At 50.2% G+C, this 12,926-nt stretch overlaps 1 protein-coding gene across 3 annotated transcripts; it reads left to right on the top strand.

The window, feature by feature from the left end:
• The first annotated feature begins 1,638 nt into the window (after nt 1–1,638).
• On the top strand, nt 1,639–11,194 carry ZNF771 (zinc finger protein 771). 3 transcript variants are annotated; one of them, XM_049638635.1, is made up of 3 exons: nt 1,639–1,755; nt 2,418–2,567; nt 10,135–11,194. In XM_049638635.1, exons 2-3 carry the CDS (start codon nt 2,427–2,429, stop codon nt 10,945–10,947), a joined length of 954 nt encoding a protein of 317 aa, XP_049494592.1. In that variant the 5' UTR covers nt 1,639–1,755; nt 2,418–2,426; the 3' UTR covers nt 10,948–11,194. The 3 variants fall into 3 exon arrangements, with proteins under 3 accessions (XP_049494592.1, XP_049494590.1, XP_049494591.1); XM_049638633.1 differs by lacking the exon at nt 1,639–1,755 and adding an exon at nt 1,765–2,054 and having other exon boundaries at nt 2,405–2,567; XM_049638634.1 differs by lacking the exon at nt 1,639–1,755 and adding an exon at nt 1,981–2,054.
• Nucleotides 11,195–12,926: the final 1,732 nt, after the last annotated feature.

The raw sequence follows: 12,926 nt of genomic DNA on the forward strand, positions 1-12,926 counted from the left end.
GGGCAAGCAGGCCTTGCCTTTTGCTAGAAGTGGGGTTCCAGCCATAACCTGGCCCCTCCCTACCTCTTCTCCATCACTCATATTAGATTTACCCTTTTGCTAACTCACTTGGCTCCGGTCACATAAACCTCTTTCTGTTCCTCAGATATGCCAAGCTTATTCTCACCTTAGGCCTCTGCAGTTCTGTCTCGAACACTTTTCCTCCAGATTTTTGAATGGCTAATCCTTTCTCCCCATTCAAGATTCATCTCAAGTATTATTTCCTCAGAGATGCTCCCCCTATCCACATGAAAGAAACCCCCAACCACAGCCACACTCTCTACTGCATCATCTTGCCCTATTTATTTCATTATCTGAAATTATCTTGTTGACTTACTTGCTTACCATTTTTACACTCTTAAAATCTCCATAGCAGCCAAGATTTTTTTCCGTTTTGTTCACTACTGCATCTCCAATACCCAGAATGGTGCCAGGCATGTAATAGAGCCCAAGAAATACTTGATAAGAGAATGAACACAACCAAAGTGGGTCTTGGTGACCTTGAGTGTGAGTATCCAGGCACACTTTCTCTGAGGAAGAACAAAAGTTTACCAGATGTAATCCCAACTTCCAAACTATGCCCTGGCCTCTGAAGACTGAGACTCAGGTTTGAGTCCTAGCTCTGTCACCAGCTTCCCCACGTAACTTCATTTCTGAAAGATAATTTGGTGAAATCGAAAGGACATGAGCTTTGGAATCTGGTACTTACCAGCTATGTGACTTTGAGCAAATCATTTAAGTTCTCTAAGCTTTTGTTCCTTCATTTGTCAGAGGGAGACATTATTATTGATTCCCACTGGACTGATATATAAAGAGACATAAGGATTATAAGCAATTACTGAATGTTATTTCTCTTTTCTTTCCTTTCTGAATCTTAGTTCCCCCGTTCGTAAAATGGGAGAATTAAGTATCTTTTTCAGGAGAAGTGGGAAATACAGCTCTTCATACAAAATATCTTAGTTTTTAAAATTTTTATTTATTTTTGTATGTAGGCTTCACACCCAGCAGAGAGCTTGAATCTAGACCTTGAGAAGCTGAGATCAAGAGTCGGAGGCCTAACCAACTGAGCCACCCAGGTGCCCCCATAAAATATCTCAATTCTTAAATGTGGCAAATTAAAATGTGTAAAAGACCTGTATTTTTTAAAACTAATTTTTTTTTAAAAAAGTAAAAACACCCTGAGGGTCAAACAAGATACTTCTGTGGACTGGGTTTGACCCGTGGGACTACTGATTTCCACTTAGGCTATTACTTGTCAGGGACGCTATGCGAATTCTTACTGTATAACTTGCGCAAATCGGTTTTATCTCCATCAAGTTCTGATAGCTGATCTGTAAAATGGACCCACCTTTGTGCAGATCAAAGATCATGTGTGTAAAACACTTAGCATAATGCTGGCGCATAGTAGGCACGCCACACCCTAAGTGGCTGCGGTAGCTTGGGTGGCTGTTGATTTGCGAAGTACATATTCAAGGGGCAAGACATCCCAGACACCAGGAGACTGGGAGGGCGACGCCGGGAAAGGAGAAAAAATAGGAGAGGAGGAAAAAAGAGGGAAGGGAAGAGGTGAGCAGGCAACCGGGTCCGCCCTCCAGGCGGGGCGCCAGCGAGAGGCCCAGGCCGGGGCGGGAGCGCACGTGGCCTATTTTGGGCGGAGCAGACGCGCTTGGCCGCAGCGGAGATCTCCGAGGCGGCCACAGGAGACGATCCTTGAAGGTAGGTAACAACTGGACCGCGAAGACCTTGGACGCCGGGATGGGGCGGCCAGGGATTCCTGGGAGTTGGGGTACAGCGGAGGGCGCCAGATCTGGGCTCGCCACCCTCCCGGGGCAGTTCTGGCCGGACGCCTGGGTCCTCTGGGCCCCTCCTCCTCGTGGGCGGGGTTAGGTGACCTGACCAATGACTGGCCGTCTGCGAGGCCCCGCCCCACCCCGCCCCCGGAGCCGCGGCCTCGCAGAGTGCCCAACCGCCCGGCGCCCTGGCCAGGGGCTGTGCGAGCGCCGAATCTGCGGCTGGTGAGTGCGCACCCCACCGGGGTCTCCGCCCCGATCCCGCCCCCAGACCATGCCCTAGAGCTCAGGGCCTCTGGCCCAGACGCGGGGGAGTGACTCAGCGTGGGGAGGGTGCCGACTTGCTGGGGCTGGAGATTCGTGCTGCACAGGGCCTTGAATGCCGGGATGAGTGGGGAGAACGAGTGTCTTCGGAGCTGGTCCTGGGGCGTGGGGCTGGGCTGGGCTGGGTGGAGGGAAGAGGGCAGACCCAGAGACCAGGGCAGAGCGGGAGAAGCCAAGGCTTCACAGACTTGCTGGGGTCAGGGCCACGGGGCGGGGTGGGAGTGGGTGCAAGTCCTGAGCTTTTGACCCAGCCCCTCACCCCAGAACACCAAGATGCCTGGTGAACAGCAGACAGAGGAGGAGGAAGAGGAAGAGATGCAAGAGGAGATGGTGCTGCTGGTGAAGGGTGAGGAAGATGAGGGTGAGGAGAAATATGAGGTGGTGAAACTCAAGATCCCCATGGACAACAAGGAGGTACGTGTCCCACACCAGGGGGCCTGGTTTCTCTTATGTCTGGTCGGGTCCAGCCACCCTCAGACAAACCATCAATCCAGCCTAAACTTTTCTCTGCATCTTAGACCTAGAATCTCAAGTTGGTGGCCCATCCTTCTGCTCTATTGCCCATGCTGCCATCATACAGATGACACACTTGCTCTGCCAGGCTCTGTGCTGGGTGCTGGACAGGGAATGCTCTCCTTGGTTCCCCCGGTTCCCCGTGGAGCTTGAGGACGAGCGGGATTAAAGTGACAAGTAACCACACAGCTACAATCCCGTGTGATGGGTGCAGGCACAGGAGGTGTGGAAGTCCAGAGCTGGGAACTTAATGCACACTTAGGGGTGAGGAGGGGGTGGTTAGGTAGGCAACAGCATTAGGAACACCTGACTCTTAGTAGCATTTGCTATGCACCAGACACTGTTCTAAGTACCACAAATCTGTACCGTGGTTAGGATTTGTTCCATTTCACAGGTGAGGAAACTGAGGCCCAGGAAACTGGACGGTTTGGTGACTGGCCCAAGGTCTCAAAGTTAAGAAGGAGATGGCTTAGCTGAGGCCAGTGGGGGTCTGAGATTTAAAAGGAATGGCCCCTTACGTGGCCCAGGGGAGTGGGTGGGGCACTGGGAGAAGGGAAGGCACTGGGAGAAGTAGTTCAATCAGGCTGTAGCATGGATGAGAGTAGGGTGGCTGGCAGCCTGGGGCGGGGGAACCTCTGGTTTTACCCTGAGGGTTTTGAAGGTTTAAAGAAAGGAATTTTAAGGAGATCTCAATATGAGTTAGATTTCCCCACTGGAGATCCTAACTGCCACCAGGTATATATTTCCACTTCCAGAACCCTAGAACTCTCACCCCAAGACAGAGGAGCCCTGAGTCCAACTGGAGGGCTCCTGTTGGGCGGGGTTTCTGGGCCCAGGCTCCCTCTCATTTCGTTCTGCTAGGGGCCAGTTCTCTGGGAAAGACAGTTCTGCTGCCCCCTAGTGGGTGTGGTGGGCCTTAGGGGGCGGGGGCTGGCTGCTTTGGCAACTGCTTCCAGTCAAAATAACTGTTTAGTTCCGTTTTCCTCAGGCCTCCTTGGCCTGTCATCCTAGTTCAGCCTGTGTCTTCTGGCTCTGTGGATCCCCTCATCTCCACCTTTGGCCTATAATTTAAGACCTCAGACTCCAGGGCTTGGTGTAGACTTCCAACTCTATCACTTTCCAGCTGTGTGACCTTGGGCAAGCTTCTTAACCTCTTTGTGGCTCAGTTTCCTCATTTGTAAAAGGGAGATCATAACAGCACTCACTTCCTGAGGTTGTGGGGACTAAGTGAATTAATACATGTAAAGAGTCAGAACTGTGTCTGGTGCATAATAAACACTACGTAAGTATATGCTGCTGACATTCATTCTTCTCCCTGGGGTTCAGGACCGGACACTAGGTAATCCTGTTGGAGATGTTTCAAGTCCTTTCTATCAAAGAACTTTGTGGGCTGAAACCTGGGGCTGGGAGTGGACAGAGAAGCCAACGGAGGCCTAGACAGAGGACGGAGAGCAGACAACTCAAGGCAGTGGGGAAGGCTTCAGGGAGATGACTTGGTCCTTCAAGACTTGGTGATTGGTAAATGGAGGAGGAGAAAGGCCTCCCAGAAGGAAATAGCAAACGCAAAGGCTCAGAGGAGACGAGGCCAGAGAAGTAGGCGGAGCCAAAGTGCATTGGAAAGCCAACATAGAAATTTAGACATAGTCTCAAATCGGAGGAGGGACATGAGTGATTTTCTCTTTAGAAGAAACACTGGCTGCCGTGGGGTACCAAGCCAGGTAAGGCTGGTAGCCTAGTCTAAGGTTTTGACAGCAATGGGGAAAAGAGGGAGAGAAGGGGACATTTGTGAATCCTGATTGGACTGGCTGGAGGTAAGGATGAGGATATGGGGAGTGGGCATGTCTAGTCATCAAAGGTATGAAGGGCTAGACTTTAATGGTATCATGTAGCAGTGAAAAGCATTGGTTCCAATCCTAACTGCCAGTCACCAGCTTTGCCTTGGCTTTCTCGTCTGTATAGAGGAGTCATGAGAGTTAAAATCCTTGACTGCCCACCTGAAAGGTATCATCTGGGTTACTGGATTTGGGGGGGTGGCGGGGTTTGGGATTGAGGATGACACACAGACATCCCACGAACTGTGCCCGCAGCATAGCTCATTAACTTGCTGTGTGGTCTCCCTGAGTCTCAGTTTCTATGAAATAGTGACCTCAAAAGCTCTTCCCAGTGCTAACATTCTGTGACTCTTAGCTATCACCCAGGCTCATGGCCAGTCATTGTCCAAAATAGGCCTTAATTATGCTGCACTCAGGGCCTGGAGTATCCTGTCACTGCTCATCAAAACCCAATCTATCTTTAATGAATAGAAAAGATTTTCTCAGAGGGCTCTATGCACATCCAATCCTCTCTCTCTTTGCTTAAACCCTTGAGTGGTTTTCTGTTTCCTTCAAGATAAAGTCTCAGCTCCCTAAGCCTGGCATTCAGAGCTCCTCACCATCTGACCTCATGTCCTGGCTTATCTCTAATCACTCAGCTCCTATCCCAAGCCCTGACTTCAAACACACCTGACCCTTTCTCATCTCTAAGACTTTGCCCATATGGTCTTTCAGCCTGTAAACCCCTCTTCACCTTTTCTACCTGTTTTCTTCGGGAGCTGCTCTTGTCTCTTCTAGATTAGGTTTCTTAACTTTTAACATGCATACAAATCACCTGGTGATCTTGTTAAAATGGAGATTTTGATTCTGCAGGTCTGGGGTGGGACTTGAGAGTCTGCATTTCCTTCTTTCTTGTTCTTTTTTTTTTTTTAATATATTGTTTTTTAACGTTTATTCACTTTTGAGAGAGAGAGAGACAGAGTGAGAGCGGGCCAAGGGCAGAGAGAGGGGGTCAGAGAATCCAAAGCAGGCTCCAGACTCTGAGCTGTCAGCCCAAAGCCTGATGTGGGGCTCGAGCCCAGGAACTGTGAAATCATGACCTGAGCTGAAGTCAGACACCCAACTGACTGAGCCACCCAGGCACCCCATCTTTTTTTTTTTTTTTTTTTTTTTACTCTTTATTTATTTTCGAGAGAGAGACAGACAGAGCATGAGTGGGGGAGGGGCAGAAAGGGAGACACAGAATCGGAAGCAGGCTCCAGGTTCTGAGCTGTCAGCAGAGCCCGACGCAGGGCTCAAACTCAGGATATGTAAGATCATGACCTGAGCCAAAGTCGGGCGCTTAACCACCGAGCCACCCAGGGGCCCCAAGATTCTGCATTTCTAACAAATTCCTAGTGATGCTGATGTTGATCTGTGGACCACAGTTCCTGTAGCTAGGAGCAAGAGGATAGGGTCTTATTTTATACTTTGTACCAAAAAGAGGGGAGATTCTGATTGCTAAAAGAGTCCAGGGGAGGGAGACAAGCTGTGCAGGTGATCTCAAACTTGTCAGTGAGATAGAATGGCATCATGGCAGAGAAGAGGTATTTTGGATGATGACAGACTTTCAGTTCAAATCCTGGCTCTGCCATTGATTAGCCGTATGGCCTCGGGCGATCACTTCACTGCCGAGCCTTATTTCCTTACTCAGAAACGGAGCAGATGATACCTAACCCAAAAGGTTGTGAGAGTTTAAAATGAGAACATGGATGAAAAGCACTTAGCACAGTTCCTGGCACATAGTGAATGCTCAGTGGATGGTAGTAGTTGTTGTTGTTGTTGTTGTTGTTGTTGTTGTTGTTAATTAGGAAAGTAAAGGCTGAGGAGAATATGAATTTTAAAAAGTGATTAAAGGGGCGCCTGGGTGGCGCAGTCGGTTAAGCCTCCGACTTCAGCCAGGTCACGATCTCGCGGTCCGTGAGTTCGAGCCCCGCGTCAGGCTCTGGGCCGATGGCTCGGAGCCTGGAGCCTGTTTCCGATTCTGTGTCTCCCTCTCTCTCTGCCCCTCCCCCGTTCATGCTCTGTCTCTCTCTGTCCCAAAAATAAATAAAAAAAAACGTTGAAAAAAAATTAAAAAAAAAAAATAAAAAGTGATTAAAAAAAATCTTAAGCAAGGGGGCGCCTGGTGGCTCAGTCAGTTAAGCGTCTGACCTCAGCTCAGGTCATGATCTTGCGGCTTGTGGGTTCGAGCCCCGCATCGGGTTCTCGGAGCCTGGAGCCTGCTTCGGATTCTGCGTCTCCCTCTCTTTCTCTGCCCCTCCCCTGCTCACTGTCTGTCTGTCTCTCTCTCAAAAAATAAATAAACATTTTAAAAGTTTAAAAAAAAATACGCAAGCAGGAAGACAAAAATCACAAACTTCAGCTACCTGGATTTTCATATTATTATATTTGTCTCCTCATAGTACCCTCTTGTTATAGTGCAAATGCCATTCTAATGTCTAAGTCTACTAGTTGCAGAATTAAAGGCATGGAAGGACCTTTAATGATCCCTTAGTCTGGTACTGGCCAAGCCTCAGTGACCTGTGTGTCGCTCACCTCTTGTGCTCATTTATGTACTCTTTTCTTCTGATAGATTCACATCATTTTGTTAAATAAATCTGCCTTCATCTAAACAATAATACTGATGGAATTGTGGATTTCATGTGATCTACTGTTTTTCTAATGTCCATGAAAATAAATACACAACGGTTATAAAATAGTTTCCCTGCATAACACCTAGAGTACTCTTGCATGTACGGGGTGTGCATGCCTCAAGTTGGGAAATTTTTATCTCACCTAGCCTATCCCGCCTTCCTTGGGACACTGAGGCAGGGGAAGGAAGTGACTTGCTTGGGGTCTTAATGAGCTAGACCCTACCTGTCTTACCAAGATTCTTCCTGGAGGGCTCCTGGCTGGCTCTGTCAGTAGAGCATGTGACTCTTGATCTCAGGGTCATGAGTTTGAGGCCCCCGTTGGATGTAGAGATTACTTAAAAAAAAAGAAAAGAAAAAAAACTCTTTCTGGGGCCCTGAGTCCTTAAGCTGGCGATACTAAGGTTACTCATGTGAAGATTTCCTTTCACCTGAGTCAGTGAGCCCAGCATAAGAAAGCCCTCGGGCTGGTCAGTTATCTTATAGAAGGGTGCCAAAGAAAAAATGGGTCCAAAAAATGTAAATATAATGAGAAAAATTCTCTCCACAATGGCCGACACGTTTAAACAAACACAACAGATGTCAAAACCAGGGCAAGACTGGAAAGTATGACCTTGAATTCAGACTGTGCCAAATCTGCTGTGGGGAGTTTCTTGATTTAAAGTATCAAGTTGTATTTTAACCTTGAATCCCTCTTGGAGAGCACCAGAGGCTTGGAGTCCAGCCTCTGTCACGTCTTGGCTGTTCTAGTACAGGGAAGCAATGTAGCCTACTGGTTAAGGGCGAGTGCTGACTCCCTCTGGCTTTGTGAATCTGATCTCAATGAGCCTCTGTTTTCTCAACTATCAAAAGATAACACCCAATTCAAGGGGATGACAGGAAGATTTAATGCAATAATGTACATAAAGTAGCACTGTCAAAGCCTTAACTGTATCGTTATCACTGTTATCATTATATGTACATTTAAACCAGAATTCCCATGGTTGATCATTAATTTCCCAAACTGCCTTGTTTTCCAGTTTCTGAGTTGGTTACAGAAAAGCCACTGACTATTTACAAAGGATCTTGAAGGACCTGAAGTTGCTATCCTTGCACTTCAGAAAGAAAAAAGCCTCACTGTTCTTGTCACTCACCCTTTTAAGAGAGTTTCTTTATCTATAAAGTGAGAATAGTAGTAACTACTTTGTGGAGATTGAATATGGGGAGCAGCTAACACTTTCTTGTCCTTAATATGTGCCAGGTATTTCATTTGGTCATGAATTAATGTGCCTGTTTGAGTTCATGGTAGGGGCTCAATACCACTTCTGCTGGGGTGAGCATTCTCTTTTTCTTTTTTAATTTTTTTTTTAATGTTTTAACTTATTTTTGAGACAGAGCATGAGCATGAGCAGGGGAGGGGCACAGAGAGAGGGAGACACAGAATCTGAAGCAGGCTCCAGGCTCCGAGCTGTCACCACAGGGCCCGACGCGGGGCTCAAACTCACAAACCGCGAGATCATGACCTGACCCGAAGTCGGACGCTTAACCGACTGAGCCACCCAGGTGCCCCACATTCTCTTTTCTAAGGAGGGAATAATTTGCCCCCAGTATTCCCCTTCACTCCGCTGTTAGTAAAAAGTTTTCTCTTCACCTGTCTCTTACAAAGCATTTCTTCTGATTGTATCTCTGGAGGCTCAGACCTCATGAAACTGGCTCATTTTCAAAACTTTCCATTTCAGGCCTTGCCTTCACAACTTAAAAAATGATAGGTGCTTGCTCTGAAAAGTTTATTAAAGAGCCTGGACTTGGTCCTGGCCTGGCTTCTAAGACACCATACCATGCCTTCCTGGCTCTCCTGCCTCACTGACTGCTCCCGTTCAGCCTTCTTTGCTAGCTGATCACCTTGCTGCCCCAGGTTCTCTCTCCCCATTCCTGGGGTGATCTCATCCAGACTCAGCTTTAAAAACCATCTATAGGCTGCCGGCTTCCCAATTAACATCTCCAAGCATAGGCTTCTTTCTTGAGCTCCAGATGTGTCAAGGAGAACCGCAGATATGCTCCAGAACAGATTTCACCTACCGCCTTGCTCCTACCGCCCTCATCTCTGTAGATGGCCACCCCACTTTTGCAGTGGCCAAACTCAAAATCTGGGTGGAGTCATTTTGAACCCTCTCTTTCATTATACCTCAGAGCCAATCTACTGTCAAATCTGTGGTCTTCAACTACACGATATACCCAGAAGCAGGCCACTTCCACTTTCCACCTGTCACCTGGGTGTGAGCCACCGTCTTCAGAGACGGCTGCAGTATAGTGGCCTCCTCTCTGGGCTCCTGCTTCTGCCCTCTCCCCTCCTTGCTTCTGTTCTCAACCCCAGCAACCTGAGTCTGATCTGTTCAGGTCCCTGCTCCCAATCATCTGACATCTCCTCTTTTGGTTCCCCATCTCATTCATATTACTTGACCCTAAGCTGAGAGAGTCCCAGCAAGACCATCCCATTCATCACTCTCCCCCTCAAGCATTCTGCCCTAGGCACTTTTTCTTGCCCTTCTTGGAACTCAACAGGCAGACCCCCTGCAGGGCCTTGCTTCCTTGTGTAGCCTGTTCTTTCACCTTCTTTAGGTCCCTCTGCTCACGTTTTATCAGTAAGGTTTCTCAACAATCCCCCTCCCTGCCCCAATGCCAGCAACTTCTTATCTATTCTCCCTGTAGCGGGACTTTTTAAATTTTAATGTTGAATCCCCAGTGCCTAAACATAGTCCGGCATATCTTGCGCACTCAATAAATATTTGTCGAATTAATAACAAAGAGCTTGAGTATCACTAGGCCTTGTGATACGTGCGTTAACATACTGTCTCATTAAAAGCGCACAACCGTCCCGAGGCGGGCACCGTTGCTTTTTCAGTTTTACAACGGGGAACTGAAAGGCTGCGGCTTGCGGAGACCCGGATCTCCGGCTCCCGCCGCCCGCAGTCAGGGCTGACGTCTCCCCACCCCTTCTCCCCGCAGGTCCCGAGCGAGGCGCCAGCGCCGTCGGCCGACCCGGCGCGCCCACACGCGTGCCCGGACTGCGGCCGCGCCTTCGCGCGCCGCTCCACGCTGGCGAAGCACGCACGCACGCACACGGGCGAGCGGCCCTTCGCGTGCACCGAGTGCGGCCGGCGCTTCTCACAGAAGTCGGCACTGACCAAACACGGCCGCACGCACACGGGCGAGCGGCCCTACGAGTGCCCCGAGTGCGACAAGCGCTTCTCGGCCGCCTCGAACCTGCGGCAGCATCGGCGGCGCCACACCGGCGAGAAGCCGTACGCATGCGCGCACTGCGGCCGCCGCTTCGCGCAGAGCTCCAACTACGCACAGCACCTGCGCGTGCACACGGGCGAGAAGCCGTACGCGTGCCCGGACTGCGGACGCGCCTTCGGCGGCAGCTCGTGCCTGGCGCGCCACCGACGCACGCACACGGGCGAGAGGCCGTACGCCTGCGCCGACTGCGGCACGCGCTTCGCTCAGAGTTCGGCTCTGGCCAAGCACCGACGCGTGCACACCGGCGAGAAGCCGCACAGGTGCGCCGTCTGCGGCCGCCGCTTCGGCCACCGCTCCAACCTGGCGGAGCATGCGCGCACGCACACAGGGGAGCGGCCCTACCCGTGCGCCGAATGCGGCCGGCGCTTCCGCCTCAGCTCGCACTTCATCCGTCACCGTCGCGCGCACATGCGGCGTCGTCTCTATATCTGCGCTGGTTGCGGCCGGGACTTCAAGCTACCCCCTGGCGCCACGGCCGCCACTGCCACCGAGCGCTGCCCAGAGTGCGAGGGCAGCTGAGCCGCCGTTCTCGTCCCTGTGGGGCTGCTAGCGTCCGGCTGGGGGCAGGGACACCCTGGGACCCCTACCTGGGGCTGCATTACCCTGGATCTCCCCGCCCCACTAGGAAAGGGGTGGGACAGCAGGCCTGACTGCCTTGGAACTGGGAGGCCGGGAGAACGCCCTACTGCGATCCCAGGAAGCAGTGCCCACTCCCTCTCACTACAACCCCTTGGCCCGTGTTAGTGAATAAAGTATTAAATCCTCACTCCACCCGTGCCTGTGAGTGAGGGGAGGAGGAAAGTTGGGGTTTTCCCCAGGCTTGAGTGATATAAACGAGTTACCATGGAGCCAAGTGAGGCTATAAGCCCAAAAGGATTTCTTGCACCGGCTTTACGGGGGGGGGGGGGGGGGGGGGAGGATTGGCCCTTGATTGTCCTCATAACTTCAGGTCTGGAAGGGTGCACAAATCCTGCACATTCTGATCAAACAGCCACTGCATTTGTTGGTGAGCAGGCATGAACTTCAGTCTAGGAGAGATCGGCTGATTTCATTTCTTAGCTTGGATGACGGGCAGAGTCAGAGATGAGGGCACAGGATGAGGAGCAGGGCAGGAATTGTGGTGACAATGGTTACACCCCAGTCTGGACATGTTGAGGGTGAAGTGAACGCAGAGGGGTCAGAGAGGTGATTGGAAATAGTAGTTTGGGGATATCAGGTCTGGAGTGGATGAGAGGGTACCCAAGAAGAGTTCGTGAAAGGGCAGCCACAGCTAGAAAGAAAACCTGAAGTGTCTTGTCTGGAAAATCTAGAGGAAAGTGTTTCATGGAGGGAGTGGTCAGCTCTCTTAGATGCTGTATTTGTAGCTCCGGGAAAGTGGTGAGAAGAGGCGTGGGGGTGAAAGCCATCCTTGAGTGGGTTAGAGTATAAATAGGAGAATGAGGAAGCCCAGCGGATGGGTGTAGACAATCCATTTTAAGAGGCTTGGCTGTGAAAAGCAAGAGCGCAGTGGCTGGAGATTTGTTGGGGTTTTGTCAATAGGAAAGAGACTCTACGATGCTTTATATCTGCTAGTGGAAAGGAAGGGAAGTTGCTTACGTAGAGGAGATAGGAGAGAACTCACCATGGAGAGGGTATGTGATAAGAGATCAATCAGTAAGGATGAGAGTCCTTCTGTCACTGGTAGGGAGGAAAGGTTGGGAACACAAAGCTGAAGCGGTTCCAATCTGGATTGTGTTTTACCTGGCAAGTAAGAGGTCACTGGTTAAAGGAGTGAGGTCATCAGTAAAAGGAATGCCTTATTTTGCTGATGTGGAAATGGCTCGTAGGGGCAGCAAAAATAGTTTAAAAGTTTTTTTTCCCCAGCATTACTCTGCACTGTGAGGGAGGCAGGCTGTGGGTATCCCAGAAAGGGAAGTGATGTGCCCGAGGTCACACAACGGGCAAATCATACACACCCAACACTATCTTTAGGTATACAAGTGGAAATTGGCCTTAGGAGGATGGGAGGAGGCAAGAGACCCTCTCCAAGAGGAGGGGGATGCCTGTGATGGGGGCCCACAAAGAGGGGCATTCGGCTCTCACAGGGCTGGGGTCCTGATGGACAGGGATGGGTTTTAGGCCCAGCTCCAACTTAACTGTTGACATTTCCTGCTCTGGGGGCCTGAAAATTCTGAGTTGAAAAAGCAAACAGGTAACTGCAGACTTGGAAAGTCCCTGCTATGTGCCAGGCACTGTCCTAAGCACTCTACTGAAAATAGCTTACTTAAACCTTACAGCCCAATGAGGTAGATCTCATTATTTTCATTTTAGATGAGGAAAGCAAGGTGCAGAAAGATGAAGTACTTTGATGAATGTCATCCAGCTCATAACTATCAAAGATGGCATTTGAACCCAGACAGCCTAGCTCCAGAATCTGGGCTCTTAACCAACTCTACATACAGCCTCCAATCCCCTTTAGATGCCCAGACGGGGTCAGGGAATTGCATGACATCAGTGAT

The sequence above is a fragment of the Panthera uncia genome, chromosome E3 (genome assembly GCF_023721935.1).
Source record: "Panthera uncia isolate 11264 chromosome E3, Puncia_PCG_1.0, whole genome shotgun sequence".
Classification (NCBI taxonomy): domain Eukaryota; kingdom Metazoa; phylum Chordata; class Mammalia; order Carnivora; family Felidae; genus Panthera; species Panthera uncia.